This window comes from Rhinopithecus roxellana, chromosome 8 (assembly GCF_007565055.1).
Source record: "Rhinopithecus roxellana isolate Shanxi Qingling chromosome 8, ASM756505v1, whole genome shotgun sequence".
NCBI classification, from domain to species: Eukaryota; Metazoa; Chordata; class Mammalia; order Primates; family Cercopithecidae; genus Rhinopithecus; species Rhinopithecus roxellana.
The window spans coordinates 14,676,998-14,704,423 of NC_044556.1; the positions used below are offsets into that span (position 1 = coordinate 14,676,998).

A 27,426-nucleotide genomic window follows, 5' to 3' on the forward strand; every position below is an offset into this window, starting at 1 on the left:
TCTGCTGCTCCTCCCACCCCTCCTTGCTGTCCTTCCTGGCAGTCCAGGCCCGTCCACCGCATCTTTCTGACTTGTGCTGCCACATCATCTGCCCCAGCTGGGGTTTTAGCTCCCTGGGGACTGGAAATGCATTGGTTAAGATATGGTGAGTTAGGCCGGGCGCAGTGGCTTATGCCTGTAATCTCAGCACTGTGGGAGGCTGAGGCAGGTGGACCACCTGAAGTCAGGAGTTCAAGACCAGCCTGGCAAACATGATGAAACCCCATTTGTACTAAAAATACAAGAATTAGCTGGGCATGGCGGCACGCACCTGTAATCCCAGCTACTTGGGAGGCTGAGGCAGGAGAATTGCTTGAACCTGGGAATTGGAGGCTGCAGTGACCCAAGATTGCGCCATTGCACTCCAGCCTGGGCAACAGAGCGAAACTCCATCTCAAAAAAAAAAAAAAAAAAAAAAAAGATATGGTGATTTAAGAAGTTAAGAGAGTAGGCCAGGCGCGGTGGCTCAAGCCTGTAATCCCAGCACTTTGGGAGGCCGAGATGGGCGGATCACGAGGTCAGGAGATCGAGACCATCCTGGCTAACACAGTGAAACCTCGTCTCTACTAAAAAATACAAAAAATTAGCCGGGCGTGGTGGCGGGCGCCTGTAGTCCCAGCTACTCGGGAGGCTGAGGCGGGAGAATGGCGGGAACCCGGGAGAAGGAGCTTGCAGTGAGCCAAGATCGCGCCACTGCACTCCAGCCTGGGCAACAGAGTGAGACTCCACCTCAAAAAAAAAAAAAAAAAAAAGAGAGTAACCAGCCCTGGAGCTGACAGCCTGGGTTAGCACCTCTGGGACTTGGGGCGGCCTCCATGTTCTACTCTGTGAAGTGGGAGTACAGCAGTGCCTTTCCCATGGGGCTGCTGAGAAGTGACTCAACCAGGAGCACCAGCGAGGGGACACCAGAGCGGGCCCCAACCACCTCCTGGCAGAAGCATGGGGCTCACGAGGCGGGGCAGGGGTGGTGGGGACCAGGCGCAGACCTGGGCAGGGACCTGGGCAGAACAGGGAGGTGGAACCTTCTAGAAGGGCCTTGGAGGAGGGCCCTACCTACACCACCCCTCGTGAGCAGCCCCCTGCCAATGTCCATCTCCCAGTTGAGAGTTGGGAAAAGCAGAGTTCTCTTAGGACTGGAATATGAATGGCAGCTCTTAGCCAGGCTCTGCCATATTGGAGAGGGTTCCAGAAGGTCCCGCAAGCCCACTGGCTCTTCTGTCATTCTTGGCATGGTTTTGGTCTCTCCTCTTCTCCCTTGCTTCATTGCTGTGATGTCAAGCATCTCTTCCCATGACTGTTGACTCTTTTTGTATCTTCTTTGGAGAAATGTCTGTTCCATCCTTTGCCCGTGTTTTCTATTAGGTTGTTTGTCTTTTGTTGAGTTGCAAGAGTTGTTGACATATTCTGGATGCAAGTTCCCTATTAGATAATGACTTGCAAATATTTTTTGTTTTGTACATTGTGTTTTCATTTTCTCTGTCTTTTTTTTTTTTTGAGACGGCATCTCGCTCTGTCGCCCGGGCTGGAGTGCAGTGGCCGGACCTCAGCTCACTGCAAGCTCCGCCTCCCGGGTTTACGCCATTCTCCTGCCTCAGCCTCCCGAGTAGCTGGGACTACAGGCGCCCGCCACCTCGCCCAGCTAGTTTTTTGTATTTTTTAGTAGAGACGGGGTTTCACCATGTTAGCCAGGATGGTCTCGATCTCCTGACCTCGTGATCCACCCATCTCGGCCTCCCAAAGTGCTGGGATTACAGGCTTGAGCCACCGCGCCTGGCCGATTTTCTCTGTCTTTTCTTTTCCTTTTTTTTTTTTTTTTTTGAGACAGAGTATTGTTCCATCTCCTAGGCTGGAGTGCAGTGGCACAAACATAGCTCACTGCAGTCTCCAACTCCCAGGCTCAAGCGATCCTCCCACCTCAGCCTCCTGAGTAGCTGGGACTACAGGTGTGCATCACAATGCCTGGCTAATTTTTTTCTTCTTTATTTTTTGTAGAGATGGCATCTTGCTGTGTTACCTAGTCTGGTCTTGAACTCCTGTGCTCACGTGATCCTCCCACCTCGGTCTCCCAAAGTGCTGGGATTAGAGACCTGAGCTGCTGTGCCCAGCCAACTCTTTTCACTTTCTTGAGGCCTTTGCAAACAATTCTTCTTTTTCCACATGCACTGTTGGTGTTATAGCCAGAAACCTTGCCTGATCCAAAGCCACGAAGGTTTATTCCTATGGTTTTCCTAAGAGTTGGATAGTTCTGGGCTGGGTGTACTAGCTCACATCTGTATGCCCAGTGCTTTGAAAGGCTGGGTTGGGAGGACTGTTTGAGGCCAGGAGTTTGAGACGAGTGTGAGCAACATAGCAAGACACTGTTGGTACAAAAAGTTTTAAAAATAGTTTTGTAGTTTGGGCACTTACATTTAGATCTCTGACCTATTTGGAGTTAGTATAAATGTATGGTGTGAGGTAGGGGTCCACCTTCATTTTTTTGTGTGTGAATATCCAGCTGTCCCAGCAATATTTGTTGAAAAAACTATTCTTTATGCATTGAGTGGTCTTGGTACTGTTTTTGAAAATCACCTGACTTTAAGTATGTGGGTTTATTTCTGGACTCTCAGCTTTCTCCCATTTATCTAATGTCTGTCCTTATACCGGTACCATGCTGTCTTGACTACTGTAGGTTCATCACTGTGAATTATTTTATGTCTAGTCTTCAGTGCAGACATTAAGGAAAAATAATGTGGTTTTTACATTAACACATAGGGACCCAGATTAGCTGATGAGACTACAGCCTTCTTTGTTTTTTTTTTTTTTTTTTTTTGAGACGGAGTCTCGTTCTGTCACCCAGGCTGGAGTGCAGTGGCTAGATCTCAGCTCACTGCAAGCTCCGCCTCCCGGGTTCACGCCATTCTCCTGCCTCAGCCTCCCGAGTAGCTGGGACTACAGGCGCCGCCACCTTGCCCAGCTAGTTTTTTTTGTATTTTTAGTAGAGACGGGGTTTCACCGTGTTAGCCAGGATGCTCTCGATCTCCTGACCTTGTGATCTGCCCGTCTCGGCCTCCCAAAGTGCTGGGATTACAGGCTTGAGCCACCGCGCCTGGCCGAGACTACAGCCTTCTTAGTTGGGATCCGGAAAACCCTGGCTATTCCCTGCCTCCTTTTTCCTTTTTTTTTTTTTTTTTTGAGACTGAGTCTCTGTTGCCCAGACTGGAGTACAGTGGCATGATCTCGGCTCACTGCAACCTCTGCCTTCTGGGTTCAAGTGATTCTTCTGCTTCAGCCCTCCGAGTAGCTGGGACTACAGGCATGTACCACCACACCTGGCTAATTTTTTTAAAAAATATTTTTAGTAGAGATGGGATTTCACCATATTGGCCAGGCTGGTATCGAACTCCTGACCTCGTGATCTGCCCGCCTTGGCCTCCCAAAGTGCTAGGATTATAGGTGTGAGCCACCGTGCCCGGCCCCTGCCTTTTTTTTTTTTTTTTTTTTTTTTTAAGACAGAGTTTCACTGTGTTGCCCAGGCTGGAGGGCAGTGGCGTGATCTCAGCTTACTGCAGCCTCTGCCTCCCGGATTCAAGCAATTCTCTTGCCTCAGCCTCCCAGGTAGCTGGGACTATAGGTGGGTGCCACCGCACTCAGCTAATTTTTGTACTTTTAGTAGAGATGAGGTTTTGCCATGTTGGTGAGGCTGGTCTCAAACTCCTGACCTCAAGTGATTTGCTCACCTTGGCCTCCCAGAGTGTGGGATTCCAGGTGTGAGCCACTGTGCCCAGCCTATTCCCTGCTTCCTTTACTGAGCCATGCCACCTTCCTCATTTGGATTTTGGTATCGGTAAGGATATGAAGGTTTTGGTGACATATTTGTAAATAAGAGGCTGTTTCCCTAGGATGCAGAGGTTGATGACAAATGTCAGCTTTTCAGTTCTTTCACTCAAGAAGAATGTGCAGCTTGAATTCAGCAGGTTTGGTCTTCAGCGGGGCCTGAAAGTGGGTGGGATGTGGTGGTGCCCCTCGGTTTTCTGATCATCTTGGCTTTTTTATGGCCTGACTCTCCTCTTCTAGTGACAACCTGCTATGCCGTGAGCTTCAGAGGACAGAGGTCCAGGTGGTTGTTTGGTTTAGTTTTTTAAACTTTTTATTTTGAAATAATTTTAGACTCACTGAACTGTTGCAAAGATAGCACAGAGCGTTCCTGTGTACCTTTCACTCAGCTCCTAATGTGAGCATCTTACGTAATCACAGAATGCTCAGAAATTAGCCAATTCCATAGTACCATGCAATTTACTCAACTGTAGATTCTTTTTTTTTTTTTTTTTTTTTTTTTGAGTTAGAGCCTTGCTCTGTCACCCAGGCTGGAGTGCAGTGGTGCAATCTTGGCTCACTGCAACCACTGCCTCCCAGGTTCAAGCGATTCTCCTGCCTCAGCCACCCAAGTAGCTGAGATTGCAGGTGCCCGCTGCCATGCCCAGCTAACTTTTGTGTTTTTAGTAGACATGGGGTTTCACCATGTTGGCCAGGCTGGTCTCGAACTCTGACCTCAGGTGCTCTGCCTGCCTTGGCCTCCCAGAGTGCTGGGATTACCGATGTGAGCCACTGCACCTGGCCTCAACTCTAGATTTTGTTAGAATCCCACTAGTTGTCCCACCCACGTCCCTTTCCTGGTCCAGGACCTCATCCAGGACCCCACTCACCATTGAGTCTCACAGGCTCCTCCAGGCGTGCCGAGGCCTCCATCTTGCCTTGACTTGCATGACCTCGGTGCTTCCAAAGAGCACCAGGCAGCTGTTTTGTAGAAGGAGCTTCCCTTGGCTTTCAGGTGTTTTCTCGTGGTCAGCCTGGGGCTCTGGCCGTTTTAGAAGCAGACTGCAGGGCTGACGCTGCTGCTTCCCTGTTCAGCGCAGCAGGAGGTGCGTGTGGCCGATGCAGCTGATGTGGCTCAGCCGGTGATGTCGACTGTGGCCGCCTGGCTGAGGCATCGGCCCAGTTCCTCCACTGCAGAGTGACTCCTTTTCCCTTCGGGACTTGGAGCCTGTGAACATGTCCTGTTCCTTCAACTTTTGCCTGTCCTTCTGGTTTAGAGACTGCTGTTTTTGGACCCGTGCCCAGCCCCAGGACAAGAGGTGGGCAGTGTGGTCTGGTGTAGGCCCAGCCTTCTGAACCCACCTGAGGGTCAGCCCTGGAGGCTCTGGTGACTGGCAGTCTCTTGGCCAAGAGCACCTCCTTTTGGGGGGTTCTTGGAGGGCCAAGTTCTGTGGTCCCCAGGCCTCTGTGCTGTGGTGCCGCTGTCTCCTCCCTGATTCCCGCCTGTGGTCTCTTCTTTTGCCCCACCTGTGGGTCTTGGCAGAGGGACTCCCTCAGCACCTGTGCCTTCAGAATCAGCACGTGTGGGGCAGCGGCTGTTATGTTATCAGTAGCTCTTGCCTTTTGGGGGCATTGGTGTCCGATGCCTTGGGCTGTCACTGCAGGCTTCTGTCATGCTGCGGTGGGCTCCCCTTGCCAGTTTTATTCCTAGTGCCCAGATCTGCCCAGAAGCCGCAGCAAGGTCGACGGGCTGGGCCCATGGCGGGACACGGTCAAACCTAAACCACCTGGGTCTTCCCCTCCCGGCAATTAATAGAACTTATTTTTTGGAGCAGTTTGAGATTTACAGAGAATTTGGGCAAGTGGGCGTGAGAGTTCCCGTCTCTCCCTGCCACCCTCCGCCCGTTTTCCTCGTGGGAACATGGTGCCTATCGTGGTGCGTTTGTCTCTTGATGAACACTTTGTTAATTTTCTTATTGACACTTCACGCTTCATTCAGGTTGCCTCTGCTTTTCCCTAATGGACTTTTTTTTGTGTCCCAGGCCCCCCCGTCCGACCCCCCAACTAGGATCTCTCATGGCCTGTAGCCGTCCCGGGATCCCTCGTGGCCTGTGGCCGTCTCCTCAGGCGCCTCTGGGCTGGGACCGCTCCCCACACGTTCCCTTTGTTTTGTGCCTGGACAGTGTTGAGGGGAGTTGGCCAGGCAGATGGTAGGGTGCCCCTCGATTGGGGCGTGTCTGGCGTTTTGCTCTGGCTCGCATGGGGTGGAGGCTGTTGGGAGGACCTCAGAGGTACGGGCTCTTCTCGTCACATTCTGGCAATTGTTAGGACATGGGCCATCAGCAGGACTGGGTTAGAGCTGTGTGGCTGTTGCTGCTGCCCTGACGGCCTGGCTGCAGGGGTTCATCATCCTCTCCCCAGGACGCTATCCCCCGACTTTCCATTTGTGCACTGATGGAAGGAAGTCACTGCATACATAGCCCATGCGTAAGGAATGGGGAGCTGCCTGTCCTCCCTCCTGGGGGGGCAGTGGAGGTGGGCTAGCCTGGCCTGTCATCCATTGCGGATGGGGGCCAGGGTGGACACAGGTCTAGGCTCGGGCTGTGTCTTGAGAACTGGGCCCGGCCTCAGCCCGAGCTCCAGCCTCCCAGCTTGGAGTGGGTGCTTTTGGGGCCCCGGAGAGGGAGGGCAGAAGGACCTGTGGTCTTGGCAGCACCGGGTTGAGGTCTGTCCAGCTGAGAGCCTCAGGGTCTGGTGGACTCCCTGCCTTCTTGACCAAGTGCTGAGAGTGAGGGTGGCATGTTGCGCAGCAGGGGAGAGAGCTGTGCAAAGAGACAGTTACGTGTGGAGAGGAAACCCAGGATCCCGTGGGGACCTGGTGGTAGCCAGGAGCAGCAGGTCACAGGGGAGAGGCCTGGGTGGCCTCTAGGAGTGGACAGGCGCTTGCCTCCCCTAAAGTCAGGGAGGTGTCCTTTGCTGCTGTGACAAATGGCCACAGACACAGTGGCTGAAAGCAGCATCTGGTCATTCTCTCCCATGCCCGGAGGAGGAGAGTCTGGCGTGGGCCTCCCTGGGCTAAAATCATGGTGTGGGCTGTTCCTTCCTGAGGCTCCGGGAGAGAGTCCATTCCTTTCCTTTCCCAGTGTCTAGAGGTGTCCGCATCCCTCGGCTCGGGGCCCTTCCTCCCGCTTCACAGCCACAGCGCAGCCTCTTCCAGGCCCTGACTCTCACCCTCTGGCCTCTTCCCACGAGGAGGCTGTGAGGACATTCGGCCCCCAGATCATCCCATCTCAAGGTGCCCAAGTCATTCCCATCCGCAAAGCCCCCGTTGCCGTGGAAGGGGAAATAATCCCAGGGTCCGGGGGTTAGGACAGGGACATCTCTGGGACCATTATTCTGCTGCCCACAGCTGCGTGGAGGGATTCCTGAGTGCTCAGGTCCTCTTCAGCTGGTGACAGTGTCAGGGGTCGGCCTGGGCAGGCGGGAGAGGTCGTGAAGCCCTTTGCAGGGCACTTGGCTGCTCATCTGGCGCGGGGAAGAGGCGCAGCCCGCGGCCGGGTGCTCTAGGGCCTGCTGTTCCCTTCCTACCCAGGGCAGGGCCTGTGGGAAGATACGGAAGTCGGGTGAATGAGCCGTGCCCAGTGATTTTAAAAAGCAGATTAAAATAACACAGCAAATGTCAGAGCTCATTGCGTGCTGTAGGGCGTTTGTGAAACTCGCATTGTTTATTTTTTTGAGACAGGGCCTCGCTCCGTCGCCCAGGCTGCAGCCTTGAATCCTGGGCTCAGGCGATCCTCCTGAGGAGCTGCGGCCACACCTGCTACCACACCTGGCTCAGTTTTAAAGTTTTTGTAGAGACAGAGTCTCACTATGTTGGTCAGGCTGTTGAGACTTCTGGCCTCAAGTGATCCTTCCTCATCATCCTCCCAAAGTGCTGGCATTACAGGTGTGAGCCACCGCACCACTTGGTGTTGTTTAATAAAAGTCCTGGTGAGTTGTAAAAAGTGTACAACTTCAGGAGGCCGAGGCAGGTGGATCACAAGGTTAGGAGTTCGAGACTAGCCTGGCCAGCATGGTGAAACCCCGTCTCTACTAAAAATACAAAAAATTGGCCAGGCGTGATGGCATACACCTGTAATCCCAGCTACTTGGAAGGCTGAGGCAGAAGAATTGCTTGAACCCGGGAGGCAGAGGTTGCAGTGAGCCAAGATCGCGCCACTGCTCTCCAGCCTGGATGACAGAGCAAGACTCTGTATCAAAAAAAAAAAAAAAAGAAAGAAAGAAAAGAAAAGGTACAACAAAACCAGGGCCCCAGGGAGCGAGCGCCTCTGCCCTGGAGGTTGGGCCCACCGGGGGACCTTAGAGTTGCTTCTGAAGTGAGAGTTGGCATTAGCTGAGCAGAAGGAAGCAGAGGGCAGCCTGAGTTGAGAGCCAGCACTGGTGGAGCTCTGAGACGAGGGCTCGCAGGCCTGGGCACCCACTGAGCCCCAGGTGTGCCAAGTCCAGTGGGAGCTGCAGTTCAGATTGTGAAAGTCCTTTTTTTTTTCCCTAGACGTAGTCTTGCTCTGTCACCCAGGCTGGAGTGCAATGGCCTGATCTCAGCTCACTGCAGCCTCTGCCTTCCAGGTTCAAGTGATTCTCAAGCCTTAGCGTCCCGAGTAGATCTCGGCTCACTGCAACCTCTACCTCCCAGGTTCAAGCGATTCTCAAGCCTTAGCGTCCCGAGTAGATCTTGGCTCACTGCAACCTCTACCTCCCAGGTTCAAGCGATTCTCAAGCCTTAGCGCCCCGAGTAGATCTCGGCTCACTGCAGCCTCTGCCTCCCAGGTTCAAGCGATTCTCAAGCCTTAGCGCCCCGAGTAGATCTCGGCTCACTGCAGCCTCTGCCTCCCAGGTTCAAGCGATTCTCAAGCCTTAGCGCCCCGAGTAGATCTCGGCTCACTGCAGCCTCTGCCTCCCAGGTTCAAGCGATTCTCAAGCCTTAGCGCCCTGAGTAGATCTCGGCTCACTGCAGCCTCTGCCTCCCAGGTTCAAGCGATTCTCAAGCCTTAGCGCCCCAGTAGATCTCGGCTCACTGCAGCCTCTGCCTCCCAGGTTCAAGCGATTCTCAAGCCTTAGCGCCCCGAGTAGATCTCGGCTCACTGCAGCCTCTGCCTCCCAGGTTCAAGCGATTCTCAAGCCTTAGCGCCCCGAGTAGATCTCGGCTCACTGCAACCTCTGCCTCCCAGGTTCAAGCGATTCTCAAGCCTTAGCGTCCCAAGTAGATCTCGGCTCACTGCAACCTCTACCTCCCAGGTTCAAGCGATTCTCAAGCCTTAGCGCCCCGAGTAGATCTCGGCTCACTGCAACCTCTACCTCCCAGGTTCAAGCGATTCTCAAGCCTTAGCGTACCGAGTAGATCTCAGCTCATTGCAACCTCTGCCTCCCAGGTTCAAGTGATTCTCCTGCCTTAGCGTCCCGAGTAGCTGGGACTACAGGTGCACATCACACCCGGCTAATTTTTGTATTTGTAGTAGAGACGGGGTTTCACCCTGTTGACCAGGCTGGTCTTGAACTCCTGACCTCAGCTAATCTGCCTGCCTCGGCCTCCCAAAGTGCTGGGATTACAGATGTCAGCCACCGCTCCCCGCCATGAAAGTCTTGATATTGGCCAGAGTGGTGGCTTATGCCTGTAACCCCAGTACTTTGGGAACCCAAGGCAGGAGAATCACTTGAGGCCAGGAGCTCGAGACCAGCCTGGACACGATAGTGAGACCCTGTCTCTTAAAAAATAAAAAAAAAAGTCTTGGTGTCACATCCAAAGTTTGGAGTTCTGTTCCGCATCCATCCTACAAGTGTCTGAGTGTCTGTGTCCAGGACTAAGTTCGACGCCTGGGCTGTGCCTTGGCCCTTGTGCGGTCGCAGCTCCTGCCTCCCTCTCTCCCTGTGCTCTGCCTCTTGGTGTTGGGGGTTGGGGGAAAAACTGGGTGCATTTTCTGCACTTTTCCCCTTGTAGGAAGCAAAACTTGAAAATCTCTCAGTAGTTGTCTGCATCTTAAGGCTTCCAGAAGCTTCTTTGGTTTCATTTGACTGTTCACGGATACTCTTGCTGCCTCGGCCCCTGGTTTTTAGGAGCTGAGGTTAAAATGGGCCCTCACTGGAAAACTTGACTGGGTAAAGTGCTTATAGTCACGGATTTTTGTGTTGTTAAAAATTGACAAGAATGTGGAAAATCTGAATAAAGGCAAGCGTCCTCGGGCTGCGTGCAGCTGGTGGGAGTCGAATTCAGAATTAAAACTTGAGCGTGCAATCAGTTTAGTTAATCATGCTTTTATTTGCATGTTTTAGGAACCGTCACCGTTGCTGGAGGCACCTGACAAATCCTAGCCAATTTTTGGAGCATCTCCACCCAGGAACCTCGCCATCCAGAAGTAAGTAACACGGGCCCGGCCCCCAGGTGGCACCACAGGACCAGGGCCCGGAAGGCTGTGCCCTCTTCCCTGGGTGGCCTGCCAGGGAGAAGGTGGTGGCCTGCCTGGCTCTGAATTCCTGGGACGTCCAGGTGTGAGCTGTGCTTAGATGGGAGCCTGCGGGCCATAGTAGGGAGGTTCTTCCAGAAGTTTCTGCATGAAGCCTGTCTGCTTTGGGCTTGCATCTCGCCCTTTGGCATCAAACCACCCGACCTTCACTTCTAGAAACCGCAAAAGCTGTGGCTCCTCCTGCCTTTAGAGTGATACTGGGGTTTCCCAGGACCCACTACCCTGTCTGCATCGGCCCTGGGGACACCTGGGCTCATGGAGCGTTCCCCCACACACTGTCAGAAGTGGGGAGCAGTTAGAGCAGGCGTCTCTAAAAATGGGAGACTCCTTTTTTTTTTTTTTGAGACGGAGTCTTGCTCTGGGGAGACTCCTTTCTAAATGCCTCTGAGATAGTTCCATGGCCTGGCTGCCCCGGGTTTAGTTCCTCTTCTTGTGCCTTTCTTACAAGCCAAGGACAGTGGGCTTAAAGAGGTGCCTCTGCTGGCAGCCCAGGGAGACCACTCAGGAGAAGAGAGAGAATGGCCTCATCCCTTCTGGCCATATCCATAGGGCCCGGGTGACCCAGCGGAGAGTGTCAAGTGTGGGATGAGCAGTGCTGTGTCCTCCTGTCAGGGCGGAGATGGCAGTGGCAGCGGTGGCTGGCAGAGCACTGGGGAAGGGCTGCCTGGTGTGGCGTTGCCCTTGGATTCTGTGCCACTTCCCTGTGAGAGGGAAGAAGGTGCCCGTCCAGGTCCCCTTGTAGCTAACGAGGGCGAGTGTGGCCTTGAGCTGGGGCCCTTGAGTCATTTGTGGGTGCCTTTTCTGTTCTGCCACGATTAGGACCTTGAGGAGGGTGGTAGAGCCTAGCCTCCCTTGGGAAGGCATAAAGTGTAAAGGAAGAGGCTCTGGGTACCTGGTTGGCAAACTATGGCCCCTGGACCCAATCTGGTCCCCCGTTTTTATAAATAAAGTTTTATTGGCACGTGGCTGTGTCCATTTGTGCATTGTCTCTGGCTGCCTTCTCCTCACAGAAGAGAAGTGGGGAGCAGTTCCACTTGGGAGAAGTAAATAGCTGGAACAGAGGGCGTGAGCTGCGCATCTGAAGATATTTCCCAACTGGGCCTGTGCAGAAAACCATGCCCCCCTCCTCTTGTCCAGGTTAACTTACTGCTGGCTGGGGCAGGATGGACGAGTCTCTTAGTGACTTGGTTTGGAAATTGGCAGCTCTGTCTGTGCCTCCTAAAATCTTGCTTTTACCCTTCAAGTTTATGCTTTGTTACAGGATGGTCAATTTACTAAAACTCAACTGTCTTCTTTGTACCAAAATTAACATAGCACAAACCAAGTAAGCAGTGTGCTCTGGCAGTTAGCTTTGTTTTTTTGAGACAGGGTCTCACTGTGTCACCCAGGCTGGAGTGCAGTTGGTGTGATCATAGCTTACTGCAGCCTCCACCTCTTGGGCTCAAGGGATCCTCCCACCTCAGCCTCTTGAGCAGGTGGGACTACAGGCATGCACACCACGCCTGGCTAATTTTTTTATTTTTTGTAGAAACTATGTTGCCCAGGCTGGTCTCAAATTCCTGGCTTCAAGTGATCCTCCTACTTCGGCCTCCCACCATGCTGGAGTCACAGGTGTGAGTCACCTTATCCTGCCTCAGTTCACCACATAGCCCTTGATAAATCCACTTGATATCTGAAGGTGCTGAGTGCAGCAACGAGGAGGTGCTAGAAAGTATTCAGGGAGAGCACGGGAGACAGGAGTGAGGGAGCTGGGCTCCTGCTTTCGAAGGCCTGGAGCTGAAGGAGAAGAGGAGCTCAGGGCAAAAACCATGTGGGCTTGCTGTGGTTTGGCAGGTCCCCGGATAGGCTGCCTTCACTTTGTAAAAGTTAACTTTTACTGAGATGAAATTAACACACATCATATTCACTCTTTAAAGGATACAGTTTGGAAATGTTGGTGCCCTCGCAGGGCTGGGCAGCATCACCACTAATTCCGGAGCATCTCACTGTCCCAGAGGAAGCTCTGTCCCCCCTCAGCAGTGGCTCCCCATCCTGCCCCCACACCCCTAAACCAGCCATAGCCATCCCCTTCCTGCCTCAGTGGACTGGCCTGTCCTGTCCTGGACATCTCTTAGAAATGGGATCATGCACTGTGTGGCCTTTTGTGCCTGGAGTCTCTCACTGAGTGCGACATCCTCAGAGTTCATCCACGCCATGGCCAGCGTCAGAGCCTCGCTCCTTTTCGTGGCTGAGTTGCATTCTGCTGTGTGTGGCGCCGTGTGAGCTGCTCCCCTGCCGATGGGCGTTCATGAAGCCTCCTCTCTGGCTGTTGGGAGTCGTGCTGCTGTGGACGTTGGTGTGCAGGTGTGGTGTGGATATGCATTTTCATTTCCCTTGGGTCGACACCTGGGTGTGGAATCGCGGGTCCTAGGGTACGTTCTGTTTAACCTTCTCAGGAATCGCCTGCCCGTCTCCACGGCGGCCGCACCCTTCAACATTCCTATGAGCCGTGCCTGAGTGCTGCCTCTGGTTTTGGAAACGTCTCTTGGAATAGTCGCCCGCTTTCTCCATTCCCACCCTGGAGCCGTCGCTTGGTGCACAGGGGAAGCTGGGCCGCGGGCGGCAGGGGAAGGAGGTCCCACGGCAGCTGCGAGTCAGCCTGTCCTCCTGCCTGCTTTCCGTGCCTCTGCTGTTGGCTTATTCAAGTATTGAATCATAATGGCTTTTTCCTCCTACATAGAATGCTAGGTTACCTTGTTCAGGCCTTGTAATTTTTCCTGCCCTGTAAAAAAGCACACCTTGAACACCTTGCTTTCTGTCTCTGCGCAGATAGGTGCTGATACAAAACACCCCTGTCTGGCTGGGCGCGGTGTCTCATGCCTGTAATCCCAGCACTTTGGGAGGCTGAGGCAGGCGGATCACCTGAGGTCAGGAGTTCAAGACCAGCCTGGCCAACATGGTGAAACCTCGTCTCTACTAAAAATACAAAAATTAGCCAGACACGGTGGTACATGCCTATAATTCCAGCTACTCAGGAGGCTGAGGCAGGAGAATTGCTTGAACCTGCAGGCGGAGGTTGCAGTGAGCTGAGATCGCACCATGTTACTCCACCTGGGCGAAAGAGTGAAACTGTCTCAAAAAAAAAGAAAGAAAACACCCCTGGCTGCGGGCCTCGGGTGGCCCTGTGTCCTCCAGCCCTTGGGGTGGGGCCACTCTGACATCATGCGCCATTTTGGGGAGTGTCATGACCAGGAGGACATCTTTTGTTTTTTCTTTTAATTAAAACAAATGCTAGGCTGGGCATGGCAGCTTATGCCTGTAACCCAGCACTTTGGGAGGCCAAGGCAGGTGGCCTTGATTGCTTGAGCCCAGAAGTTCAAGACCAGCCTGGGCAACATGGTGAGACCTAGTCTCTACAAAACAAATACAAAACTTACCTGGGTGTGGTGACATGCACCTGTGGGGCAGGAGGATGGTTTGAGCCCAGGAGTTCCAGGCTGCAGTGAGCTGTGATTGTGCCACTGCACTCCAGCCTGGGCGATACAGCAAGACTCTGTTTCAAAAGATAAAATCAAATCAAAAATAAACACTGAAGGGAAAGAGTAGAATGCAAGCCTGGCACAGGTTTTTTTTTTTTTTTTTTTTTTTTTTTTTTTTTTTTTTTTTTTTTTTTTTAAGACAGTCTCGCTCTGTTGCCAGACTGGAGTGCATTGGTGTGATCTCAGCTCACTGCAACCTCCGCCTCCTGGGTTCAAGTAATTCTCCTACTTCAGCCTCCCGAGTAGCTGGGATTACAGGCGCATGCCACCACACCCAGCTAATTTTTGTACTTTTTTAGTAGAGATGGAGTTTCACAGTGTTGGCCAGGATGGTCTTGATCTCTTGACCTCGTGATCCACCTACCTCAGCCTCCCAAAGTTCTGGGATTACAGGCCTGAGCCGCTGCACCCGGCCAGATTTTTAATTTAAGAGACTTGGCACGCATTTTTCATTTGCCTCTGTCTGCTTTCCATAGGCCCCCAAGCAGGGGCGATGTGTGATTGTCCATTTGTTTTCTCCTCTGCAGTTTGGGGGTCCTTGGGTAGAAGGACTGAGTGTTGAACTTGGGTCAAACCACTCGTTTTATGGGCAGAGTCAAGTCGCCCGGAGGTGGTGACTTGGGCCATGTTCCTTGTGAGGGCTTTGTTTGGCTCATTCATTCAGCATAGGCGGGCCCCGTGGCCATGCGCTGGTAGTCCTATGTTCTCTCTGAAAGTGTGGCCCTGGTCCCTCGTCTCCTGGGGATTAGTGGTAGCGCCAGGCCTGGCCCTGGGAGCTCTGGGTCTTGTGCCTGTTCTTCCTCACACCACCTCTCCTGGGTACGCAGGGCGCAGGGCACAGGACCTCCACCTGAGGCCCACTGTGCTCAGGCTTGGCTCACATCTTGTGGCTTCGTCTTGAGGCTGGTCCGTCTGCTTGTCTCACCACGCTTAGGCCTGAGTGTTTGAAGAAGTAAAGACCTGCAAACCTATGACCTGGAAATCCCGCCTGTCAGAGCCCAGGCCTCAGGAGGAGGCAGCTGAGGATGTTGGGGGTGCCAGCAACTGGAGCCCGCTTCTACCTGCCTCACTCAGGCCGCTGGCCACCCCCACAGACGGTCCCGGGAGTTAGCTCTGTGACCACGCGCAACTGTTCCTGCTCCACTTCCTGGAGCTGCCTCTGTCTGTCGGTGTTATGAGGGAACCGGGTTGGAAGAGCTCGCTCCAGTGTCTGATTTTCTGGAGACTGTGCTCCTGTCTGAGTGAGCGCAGGCAGAGGTGTGCTGGGCAGGAGTGGTCTCCAGGTGGGAGGGCTTAGCGGGACATGGGGGTTGGTGGGTTTTTTTTAAAGTTTTAATTCGTAGTTTTTATGGGTACAAGCTATGCTTATTTCTTTGCGTGGTACATTTTCCACATGGCAGTTGTGGTGGACTGAATAATGGTCCCCATAGATGTCCACATCTTAATCCCTGGAACCCATGAAGAATTACTTTAAATGACAAAAGGGACTTTTTGCGGGTGGGACTGAGTGAAGGACCCTGAGCTGGGAGATGACCTGAATGATCCGGGGAGCCCAATATCCTCACCAGGTCCTCATGAGACGAGGCAGGAGGGTAAGAGTCAGAGGCTGGAAGAGGCTGTGCCTTGCCTGCGGAGGTGGAGGAAGGGCCTTGAGCTGAGGGAGCCTGGCACGCACTGTTGCTCTCTGGAGTAGGACGAAGCAGAGAACGTTCTGGTGCCAAGGTTTTCTCTTTCCTGCCTGAGGGCCCTTTATGTACATTAGACCAGAGACAAGTGAATCCTGGTCTTGCCGGGGGAGGCATTTGGAGCTGCTTGTGGGACGTGGTGATGCAGTGCCAGGCCTCATGCCCGGAGCTGGGGCCGAGGGGCGTTCTCGTGCCGCCTCTGTGGCCAGGTTTCACTTGGGAGCCTGGCTGCATCGCGGGTTCCTCCTGGGCCATCTGACTTGGTTCTCCTCTGTCCTTGGTCCCTGCTGGGAACCGTGCTTTGGCAGCAGGAACCCAGTGAGATGGCAGCATGGGGGCTGGAGGCCAGCTGGGTCTCACTGGGGCAGCGTAGGGCTTTGCCTTTTGCCCAGCCCTCCCGGGACAGGGATCAGTGGGAGTAGGAGGTGGGACAAGAGGATGAGGGCCCGAGGGAGCCCCCACACTTCCTACCCACAGAGGAGGGCCTGACACTTTTCAAAAACAATGCACTGTCTTTTTGAATTTGTGGGGTTTTTTTTTGTTTTTTTTTTTTTTTTTGAGACAGGGTCTCATTCTGTTCCAGGCTGGAGTACAGTGGTGCGATCAGGGCTCACTGCAGCCTTGATCTGCTGGGCTCAAGGAATCCTCCTGCCTCAGCCTCCGAGTAGCTGGAACTGTAGGTGTGCACCACCACGCCTGGCTGATTTTTAAATTTTTTGTAGAGATGGGGTCTCGCTATGTTGCCCAGGCTGGTCCTGAACTCCTGGCAGCAAGCGATCACCCACCTTGGCCTCCCACAGTGCTGGGGTCACAGGCGTGAGCCCCCACCCCCGGCCTTCTCATTTTTAAACTGATTCTTTGTCATCAGTTTCTGTGTGTGGCTGCTGAGAGCCATCACCTGGCTGTTTCTTGGGTGGCCCTTGAGCCCACACCCCTGCATCCTGCCCCACCTTCAAGTTCTTCCATCCCAGACTGGACTCTGGGTCAAGGAGAGTCCTCAGATCCTGGGGACATGGGCAGTTGTGGGGCCTGGGGACATGTGGACAGGATGCCCCCTTGGCCCCAGCAGTGCCAGTGCAGGTGGGGTGGAGGCCTGATGGGGTTGGCCAGACTGTCCCCACCTGAAGCCCCCTGCCAAGCCCCTGCATCTGAAGACTGCAGAGTGAAGGCAGCAGCCCGGGAGGGTGTCCTTGGGCCGGGTGTGTCAGCGATCAGGAGAGCAGCCGAGGTGGGAGTGTGCGGCCCTGCTCAGCCCAGCTGGAAGGGTCCCCTCTCACTTGTTCCTCTCTCAGGTTGCGGAGGAGCTGTCCAGGACAGCCGGGGTGGGGCTGCCCATAAGATACAGATGCTGGTCCCACATCATGGTCACAGCAGTAGGGCTGAGGAGCCAGGCCTGGCCCACGGTGTGCAGGGTCCCCGGAACAAACAGCTGCCTTAAAAAAAGGCTTTAAGGCCAGGCACAGTGGCTCATGCCTGTAATCCCAGCACTCTGGGAGGCCAAGGTGGGCGGATCATGAGGTCAGGAGTTCGAGACCAGCCTGACCAACGTGGTGAAACCCCATCTCTACTAAAAATACAAAAATTAGCCGGACGTGGTGGTGGGTGCCTGTAATCCCAGCTACTCAGGAGGCTCAGGCAGGAGAATTGCTTGAACCCGGGAGACGGAGGTTGCAGTGAGCCGAGATTGTGCCACTGCACTCCAGCCTGGGTGACAAGAGTGAGATTCTGTCTCAAAAAACAAAAACAAAAAGGCTTTATTGTGATACAATTTGTGAACCATACAAGTCACCCATTTGAAGCATGTTACTCAGTGGTGTGTAGTTTACTCATAAAGGCTGCTCTTGGGCCTCAAAATGAGTAGAGGGGAGAAAGGGACCCTTTTTTTGTTAGAGATTTTGAGAGCTGGGTTGGGTTAAACGACTTTCACGGTAAATGGGGGCCAGGGTACCCAAGCCTGCCTTGAACCCCGAATAAAGAAGAAAGCCAGGGGCGGGACGTAGTGGCTCATGTCTTATAATCCCAGCACTTTGGGAAGCTGAGGTGAGAGGATCACTAAGCCCAGGAGTTTGCCCTGGTCTCCCAGCTTCCTCTCCGGTCCCCCAGCCAGGAGCAGCTGTAGAATCTGTGGACCCTATGTAAAATGAACCCACAGGGTTCCCGTGCTAAAACGGTGAAGAATCTTCAGATGGGGCCAGCCGGGCCTTAAACTGTGTATTTAACTGAGTAGGGCCTGGGGTACCAGTGGGGGTTGCATGCCCTGGAAGCCAGCTGTGCCTGCCATCCACTTCCCACAGCCAGAGAGAGCTTTCTAGAAATTTCCGTTGGATCGTGTCTCCTTGCTCTGCACCACCCGTCGGCTTCCCCTCCAACCCCACAGGAAGGGCAGGCTCCTTCCAGCCCAGCCCCCAGGGCCCACCCTGGTCTAGCCTTGACCCTGCCGCCTCCTCTTCACTCCCTGCCCTCCGGCCTCTCAGGCCTTAGCTCTTCCCTGGCATCGCGGGGTCCTTCCCTCTACCTGGACTTTCCTCCTGCCCTGGACCTGCCAGAACTTGCACTGCTGCGTGTTTGACCATCACGTCCAGACGCAGCCCTGCTGCCGCCCACACCTCTCTGGTCCCAAACCAACTTCGTTTGTCTTTTTCTCTTTTTAAAATTTATTTATTTATTTTATTTTACTAATTTTTTTGTTTTCGAGACAGAGTTTCACTTTTGTTGCCCATACTGGAGTGCAATGGCACGATCTCACTGCAACCTCCGCCTCCTGGGTTCAAGCCGTTGTCCTGCCTCAGCCTCCCGAGTAGCTGGGATTACAGGCGCCCGCTACCATGCCCAGCTAATGTTTGTATTTTTAGTAGAGACGAAGTTTCACCACGTTGGCCAGGCTGGTCTCGAACAAGGGATCCGCCCACTTTGGCCTCCCAAAGTGCTGGGATTACAGGCGTGAGCTAGCATGCCCGACCTTACACTTTTTTTGAGATGATCTGGCTCTGTCGCCCAGGCTGGAGTGCAGTGGTGTGATCACAGCTCACTGCAACCTCAAACTCCTGGGCTCAGTCGATCGTCCTGCTTCAGCCTCCCAGAGCACTGGGACCACAGGTGTGCACTGCCAGGTCTGGCCTTCATTTGTCTTTGAAGCTCTTGCTCACCCCTCGGTGATGTCGTTGATTAGTCAGTCTCCAGATCGGGCCCCGTTTCGTCCCAGAACTGAAACTCTGCCTGGCACGTGGTGGGGCCTGCACATTTGCTCAGCGGAGGAGGATTCTGGGGACCTGGGTTCCTGAGGCTGGCAAGTTGGCTCGGAGCTGCCCATGGGCCAGGTCATGGTGGGGCAGGCTGGGGGCAGCACAGAGTGGGCACAAGGGAATTTTGTGGTTTTGAAATTGAGTTTGTATCATGAGCTTTACTGCTTTTGTAAAACTTGCTAGCATGGTACCGAGAGAAATTCAAACAATAGTTGAGAATAAAATCTCTCCCTACCCCTGCCCTAGTGTCCCCATAGGAGCTGACTGCCGCCCTCTTTCTGCAGCATTAACTATGGTCGAGAATCTTCTAGAAGGATGGGGCTGAGGGTCCCAGTTGTTTGGAACTGTGCCAGCCCGGCTCCAGCCAGGTCACACCGTGGGGCAGCCAAGGCCTCCTTTGGCCCAGCTGAGGCCTTCCCAGCGCCCCAAGGCCCAGAGCCCCGTGAGCAGGAGACGGAGAAAGGGGTCTCCAAGGAAGGGTGGGCCTGGCAGCAGCACTGTGAGCGGTGGCAGGTGCGGGGTGCCACCAGGCAGAGGCCGGCAGAGGCGGAGGCCGGCATGGTTGCCCTGCATCTGTTTCTGCATGTGTGTGTTTGTGCCAGGGCTGCTAAACATGCACGGCAGGCATTGTGGCGCTCACCCCAAACCACAAGAAGGATGTGTCTCCCGTGAGTGTGAAACCCACCACCACTCCATAGTGTTGGCTCATACCTGGCTGTTTCCTGCACCTCCCCACCTGTCCCTAAGCCAAAAGGTCTGGGATGAAGCTGCCGTTTGCTTTGCGTGGCTGGGGATGTCTCCTTGGCCTCTCTTAGCTGAGAAGAGTGCCAGTTTCCTCTCTTCTTTTGTGAGTTCAGGAGGACATTATTCTTTCTTCTTTCCATCCTTCCTCCCTTGCTTTCTTCTCTCTCTTTTCTTTTTTTTTTTTTGAGACAGAGTTTCTCGTCACCCAGGCTGGAGTACAGTGGTGCAATCTTGGCTCATTGCAACCTCTGCCTCCTGGGTTCAGGCAATTCTCTTGCCTCAGCCTCCCCAGTAGCTGGGATTACAGTCGTCCACCACCATACCCGGCTAATTTTCATATTTTTTAGTAGAGATGGGGTTCATGATGCTGGCCAGGCTGTCACAAACTCCTAACCTCAGGCAGTCCGCCCACCTTGGCCTCGCAAAGTGCTGGGATTACAGGTGTGAGCCACCACGCCGGCCTTCTTTGTGATTGTCTTGCTAAGAGCTTTATTGGATGTAATTTGCACACTCATTTGTCCAACCCATTTAAAGTGTCCAGCTCCACGGTTTTCAGTATATTCAAACACTTGTGCAACTATCATCACAGTTTGATTTTATTTTTGTTCATTTACTTTTTAGAGACAGGGTCTTGCTCTGTTGCCCAGAGGCTGGACTGCAGTGGTGCAATCATAGCTCACTGCAGCCTCGCAATCCTGGCCTCAAGCAATCCTCCTCCCTCAGCCTTTTGAGTAGCTGGCAGGCACGCAGGCACGCACCACCATGCCTGACTAATTTTTTATTTTAATTTTTGGTAGAGATGGGGTCTCCCTGTGTTGCCTAGGCTGGTCTCGATCTCCGGGGCTAGAGCACCCCTCCCACCTCAGCCCCTCAGTGCTGGGATGACAGGTGTGAGCCACCGCGCTGGCCACAGTCAGTGTAGAACATTTGCCTCTCCCCACAGAGGAACCCTGTGGCCTGGGGTGTAACACACAACCTTTTGTGTCTGGCTTCTCTCACTATCACGTCCTCAAGGTTCATCCATGTGGCGTCTGTGTCAGAGCCTCGTTCCTTTTCATGGCTGTGTCATATTCCCCTGCATGGAGGGGCCATGTTGTGTTGATTCATTCTTCCGTGGGTGGACCCCTGGGTCGTTTCCACCTTTGTCTGTCGGGAGTTGTGCTGCTGCAGACATGGTGTACAAGTTTCTGTGTGGACGGATGTTTTCATTTCTCTTGGTCAGATACCCAGGAGTGGAATTGCCGGGTCAAGTGTGATTTATGTGTGACATTTCCAGGAACCGCCGTGCTGTCTTGCAGAGCGGCCGCCCCGCGTCACCGTCCCGCCAGCCTGTGTTCGAGGGCCCCGATTTCTCCACATCCCCGCCCACAGTGTCGCCGTCTGTCGTTCTGATTCTGGTATCCTGGTGGGTGTGAGGTAGTGGCTCATTGTGGTTCTGATTTGCATGTCCGTGGTGCTGAGTGCTGCTGGGCACCTTTTCATGTGCTTCTTGGCCATTTGTCTACTTTGGAGAGCTGTCTACCCAAGTCCGTGGCCTGTTTTTTTGTTCGTTTTTAAGACAGGGTGTCGCTCCTGTTGACCAGGCTGGAAGGCTGGAGTGCAGTGGTGCGATCTTGGCTCACTGCAACCTCTGCCTCAGCCTCCCAAGTAGCTGGGATTACAGGTGCAGACCGCTGCACCTGGCTGATTTTCGTGCTTTTATGGAGACGGAGTCTCACTATGTTGCTCATGCTGGTGTCAAACTCCTGGCCTCAAGTGATCTTCCTGCCTTGGCCTCCCAAAGTGCTAGGATTACAGGTGTGAGCCACCGCACCCACCAGCCTTGGCCCATTTTTCCTGGGCTGTTGTCTTTGCCTGTGAGTTGAGAGCCCCACTCCTTGGCGTGTCACCGTTGTGAGCGTGTCGCTGTTGCCGGGCAGCTCCTCCGGCTCCTCCAGGGTGTCTGACACCCCCAGTCATCCCATGTCATCTGTCTGCCACATTCCTGGTGACCTGGAAGATCTGCCGCAGGGCGGCATTTCAGTAAATTCCTTCTTACCTGTTTAGCTGTATTGCACGTGCGTCAAGGTTATGGCATGTGGGGATTGTGGACCATTTTAGTTTTTCTCTTTATAATTTACCTCCTAAGCAATGTCATTTCAAAAGGCACAAATGGCTGGGTGTGATGGCTCATCACTGTAATGCCAACACTTTGGGAGGCCAAGGCGGGAAGATCAATTCAGGCCAGGTGTTTATTAGCAGCCTGGGCAACTTGGCAAGACCCTGTCTCTACAAAAACTACGAAAATTAGCCAGGTGTGGTGGTACACACCTGTGGTCCCAGCTAGTTGGGAGGCTGAGGCGGGAGGATGACTTGAGCCCAGGAAGTCGAGGCTGCAGTGAACCCTGACTGTGCCACTGCACTCCAGCCTGGGCGTCACAGCCAGGTGCTGTCTCAAAAAACAAGTTTTTTAAGAAGTGCACCAGGTTGCCCCTAGGGGTTCGTGGTGGGTGAAATGCCTGAGCACCTGTGCCGAGAGCAGCTCCTCGTGTCATGGCTCCACCTTCCAGATGGAAGGACTGTCTGGGTCTCCACAACGTGGGTTTTGACGCGTAACCTGCCACGAGCTTTTGTCATCCGACGTTGCAGTGTGTGCTGCTGGCAGCTGTGGCCACACGCTTTCCAGATGAGCTCCCACAGCCCCGCGAGGTGTGGGGAGCCCCCTGTTTTATTATTTATTTACTTATCTATTTTTTGAGACAGGATCTCTGTCACCCAGGCTGGAGTGCAGTGGCACAATCACAGCTCATTGAAGCCTCTACCTCCCAGGCTCTACCTCCCGTGTAGCTGGGACCACAGGTGTGCGCCACCGTGCCTAGCGCTTTCCTGTCGTACAGAGCACGAGTTTGAGGCATCCCTTGGGCTGCCCAGCCCTGCCCCAGGCCCTGTCCTTCCTGGGCCCAGCTGGTCTGGGAGACACAAGACTGTGACAGGCCCCATACTGCATAGGTCACCCTGTGGCCAGGCCTGTGGGGCAGGTGGGCTTTGATGACCTGGCCATCAGAGCCTGCAGAGGGGGATGGGCCAGCACCCCACAGGACTCTTGCTTGAGGGCTTCCTGGGAGCCGATGGCCCTTGCAGTGGGTTACGGGGAGGCAGGAAGAGGCCATGTGTGTGCCGGCCTGCAGAGCAGCAGCCAGAGATGAGGGCTGCTGGGTGGACATGGGTCCTAGAGCCTCCACCAGCTGCCAAAGCACAGGGGGAGTCTCACGCGGTCATGGCAGCGCCCTGGCATAGCATGCGACCCAGCTGTGTGCCATGTAGCCTAGGCCCACAACCACCCCTCGTGGGCCTCTGTGCCCTCCTCAGTCAGCTCGGTCAGCCATGGCACCACCTGTGATACACAGAGCAGGGCCAGGGACCCAGTAAGTGCTGATGTGGGGACCCCTGCGACCACCACCACGTCTGGACATGGGGACCCCTGCGGCCACCACCACACCTGGACGTGGGGACCCCTGCGGCCACCATCGCGCCTGGACGTGGGGACCCCTGTGGCCACCACTGCGCCTGGACGTGGGGACCACTGTGGCCACCACTGCGTCTGGGCACCATTGGTGGCAGATCCAGGGATGGCCTCAGGCCTTTTGCCGGGCCTCTAAGGGCTGAAGACCAGTGGGAGGCCCGAGGTGACCACGTTCTGCCGCCCAGTCCTCCCAGAGGACCACCCTAACCACTGGCTACTGGCCCTTCGTGGCCATTGGCCCAGCTCAGGCCGGCATCGAGGGTCCCACAGTGGTCCAGCTGCAGCCTCTGCTCCCTCTGAGCTGGTGGCTCCCTGGTGACAGTGCGCAGGCCGTGGGTGAACACTGCATGGCCACGTCCAGGTGAGAGCGGGAGGTCAGGTGCGGCATGGGGGGGGCATTCTGGCGCCTGTGGGGCTGGCGGGGTCTCAGGTGAGGATTAGGTACTGCGCCCTGGCTGTGGGCGAGGGGCCTGCTGGGACAGTGTAGTGGCCTGGGAGGCCCCGCACAGTCAGAGGCTGGTCTCTGGGCACAGGCAACTCTGGTAACTGTGACAGACGCCCTGCCTTTACAGACACTGTGATTGTCTGCATTCCTAGGCTGCGTGTGGTCGCATGCCATCCACGGTGCACTCGGGGCCTCCTGTGCAGACGCTGGCCTTGCAGCTGCCCCATGGGAGAAGCCGCGAGGACTCTGCACAGAGCAAGGGTGGTGGGCAGGGCCTCAGCCCACGTGGGCTTGGAGCTGTGGGGTTTTGTCAAACCCAGTGAGGGTCTCTCAGCCACAGCCCAGCCAGGGGTGTGACGTCAGGGCTGGGGCTCAGCGCTGGGTATAAGCCCTGTGTGCTGCAGGCGGGGTACGGGGTGGACCCAAGGCAGTAGGGGAAGGCCAGGGGGCACCCCCGGCTTTGCTTTTGCCTGGATGGAGGGTTCTGGACGCCGGTGCAAGCCTAGCTGCGGCCTCCCTGCCATCCTGAGTGGATTTCTGGGTGCATGCTGCCCTCTAGTGCCTGTGGTGGGGGGCGCCTTCAGGAGCGGGCGGCTGCGCCGTGGTGGCTGGGAGCCCTGCTCCCGGGACTGCTCGGGCAACCCCCTGCCTTGCTTCCCCACGCTCTAGATCACTTTGGGGGTCACAGGGTGGGGAGGTGGAGTTTGTTATTTTTTTTCTAAGTTTTTGGGTTTGTGTGGACTAAGTTCCTTATTTCCAAATCTTAGAGGAATTCTGTCGTCTTTCTGCCTTTGGAGACTTTAACCTGCCAAGGAGGACCCTTCCCCAGAGTCTGTGATCAAAGTCCTTTCCTGGTCGGGGTGGGCTACCAGTTCCCACCCCGCAACACCTGGGGCCAGAGGGAGCTGCTCCCGCCCGCAGCCTCCTTGGAGAGGACAGTCTGACTCTGGCGTTTCCAGGCGGGTGCTGGCAGTGGATCACTTGGCCTGGAGACTCAGCTGCAATCCCCCATTCTGTACAGGGCTGGTGGGCTGGTTTATGACCCGCGTGACTCTAGGCAGCTGTGATGGCAGGAAATGAGCCGTCCTGGGTGGGCCTACTGCTCTCCTGGGTCGGGGTTCCTGCCGGGGCCTGAGTTCCGCTGGCAGCAGCCAACCAGCCCACCGTGACCCATAGGCCTGCTCCGAGGGGTGGGTCCACCAGCCCTTTAGCATGTGACCCTCGCCCGTGGCCTCCCACACCTTCGAAAACCTGCAGGTACCTGCCGCAGTCTCTCGTGCGAATCTGGCTCAGAGCAGAGAGACCGATGTGCAGCGGACGCTGACACACCTGGGGCGTCCCTGATACGTAAGCCTTTCTCTTCGAGGCACTGCTTAAAATGAGCGCACTGGCTCCCGGTGTCGCCTCGGCTCGCCTCAGAAACTAGGACACCTCTGCTTCTCGTTAGCTGCAGCCCTCGTGCCTTTTGTGCTCAGCAGAGTGATGGGGCCACTCGTGGTTTTCTATCCTGCCCTTGCTCAGCCGCGAGGGCCTGGCAGCCTTTGTCCTCCTGGCGGCCGCGGTATTTTTAGCACGCTCCATTCTGAGGGAGGACGGGCTCCAGAGGCCAGGCGTGGCGGCACCGCTGGTTCACCCTCTCTCGTCTTCCTCCACAGGTGTGCTTCCCGCACAGCTGCAGCCATGGGGTCTGAGGACCACGGCGCCCAGAACCCCAGCTGTAAAATCATGACGTTTCGCCCAACCATGGAAGAATTTAAAGACTTCAACAAATACGTGGCCTACATAGAGTCGCAGGGAGCCCACCGGGCGGGCCTGGCCAAGGTGGGTGACGTCCTGGCCCCAGCGCGGCCCTCCATCAGCCTGCACCGCGGGCCTGCGAGCATCCTGGGTCCCCGCTCAGCTGGCCCCACGGGCAAGGCCCGTGCATGTGGAATGTGTTTCGGGGCCCCTCCAGGCTCGTTTACCAGCACCTGTTTGTGGAGTTCCAAGTGTGCCAGGCACCATTCTAGGCACTGGAGTTGAGAAGCGGCCAGTGCAGGCCCTGGCTCCAGGGAGCTGGCAGGTGGTGGTAAAGACACAGCCACACTGCAGTGAAGTCCAGGGGCTGTGGGGCTCCAGGTTGTTCTGGCTGTGAGCTGACCTCTCACTGAGGAATGTCAGGAGTCTAGGAAGCCTTCCGGGGTGTTCAGTGCCTGGGAAGGCCTTACTTTCCTTGTCAAACAATTTTTTTTTTTTTTTGTTAAGCTGGGTATGGTGGTGCATGCCTGTGGTCTCAGCTATTTGGGAGGGTGAGGCGGGAGGATTGCTTGAGCCCAGGAATTGAGGCTGCAATGAGCTATGATCATGCCACTGCTCTCCTGCCTGGGCAGCAGAGCAAAACCCTGTCTCAAAAACGAAATCAGACCAAACCAAAAACAGTCTTTTTGAGATGGCAGTGGCTTTGTCAGGAAAGTTTAAACAGTGCAACAGCGCAGGTGGAGAGTGACCAGGAGCCTCCTCCCTGTCCTGACCCAGTCACCCGCCCTCTCCCTGGAAGCAGTGCTGTTACTGGTTCTCTCTCTCTCCTGGCATATTGTGCACATGTGTTTGTGTGTGCATGTACGTGAATACAGACAGCAGATCCCCAAACCCCATGTGCTAAGTATCTACAGTACCATGCTGCTCAACTGGACATGGTGACCCAGGCCTGTAATCCCAGCATTTTGGGAGGCTGAGGCAGGAGGATTGCTTGAGGCCAGGAGTTCGAGACCAACCTGGGCAACACAGTGAGATCCCATCTCTACTAAAAATACAAAAATGAGCCTGGTGTGGTGTTGGTACATGCCTGTGGTTCCAGCTACTCGGGAGGCTGAGGCGGGAGAATCACTTGAGTCAGGGAGGTTGAGACTGCAGTGAGCTGAGATTGCGCCACTACACTCCAGCCTGGACAACAGAGCAAGATCCTGTCTCACAGAACAAACTTAAAAGTCCGTGCTGCACGTTTCACGGCTCCAAAGGTGGCTGCCGTGGTCCGTGAGTCTCTGTGTTCTGATGTGAGCCTGTTCGAGCAGTGCTCACCCCTCAGTGTGGAAGACGAATCATCTTTGCATTTTGGATTCTTCCAGTTGCTTTGCCATTTGACTGTCACTGTTCTTCCTCAGTTGGGCCAGGGATCAGTGGGCACTCTACACACGGCCAGAGAGTGAATGCCTAGGCTCTGTTAGCGACAGAGCAGCCAGACACCGTGTGAATGAAAGTGCACAGCCCTGTGCCGGCACAACTTTATTCCTGGACGCTGGAGTGCAAACGCATATTGTTTTCACGTGTTCTGAAATCTTCTTCTCCCCTGCCCTCCCTCCCCCAGCAAAAAAAGCCTTCTCAACTCATAGGCTGTGTAGAGGCAGGAAGGGGCTGATTTGGCCCGAGGGCCGCAGTTTGCTGAGCGCTGAGGCCGCCTGCCTCTCTGGGCCTCCTCCGCCCTGCCCCTCCCTCCACTACCCTGGTTTTGGTGGATTTGTCATTAGCCTTCGTCTCTCTCCTAGTGACCCTTCAGTATCAGACTCACGTTGTGATTTCTTTGTCTGTGAGCCGGAAAGTGAGGGAAGCAGCCTCACACCATCTTCTCTTCCCTCCAAGATGGATTTTTTTTTTTTTTTTTTTTTTTTGAGACGGAGTCTCGCTCTGTCTCCCGGGCTGGAGTGCAGTGGCCGGATCTCAGCTCACTGTAAGCTCCGCCTCCCGGGTTTACGCCATTCTCCTTCCTCAGCCTCCCGAGTAGCTGGGACTACAGGCGCCGCCACCTCGCCCGGCTAGTTTTTTTGTATTTTTTAGTAGAGACGGGGTTTCACCGTGTTAGCCAGGATGGTCTCGATCTCCTGACCTCGTGATCCGCCCGTCTCGGCCTCCCAAAGTGCTGGGATTACAGGCTTGAGCCACCGCACCCGGCCAAGATGGATGTTTTT

At 54.8% G+C, this 27,426-nt stretch overlaps 1 protein-coding gene across 6 annotated transcripts in view; it reads left to right on the forward strand.

The window, feature by feature from the left end:
* The window catches only part of KDM4B (lysine demethylase 4B), a 189,060-nt gene that overhangs the window by 40,178 nt on the left and 121,456 nt on the right, over nucleotides 1-27,426 (forward strand). For all 6 annotated transcript variants that reach the window (XM_030936513.1, XM_030936514.1, XM_030936515.1 and 3 more), the window contains exons 2-3: nucleotides 10,159-10,241; nucleotides 25,141-25,306. In XM_030936513.1, the coding sequence (XP_030792373.1) occupies nucleotides 25,166-25,306 (141 nt within the window). In that variant the 5' untranslated portion in view covers nucleotides 10,159-10,241; nucleotides 25,141-25,165. The remainder of the gene's footprint in view (nucleotides 1-10,158; nucleotides 10,242-25,140; nucleotides 25,307-27,426) is intronic.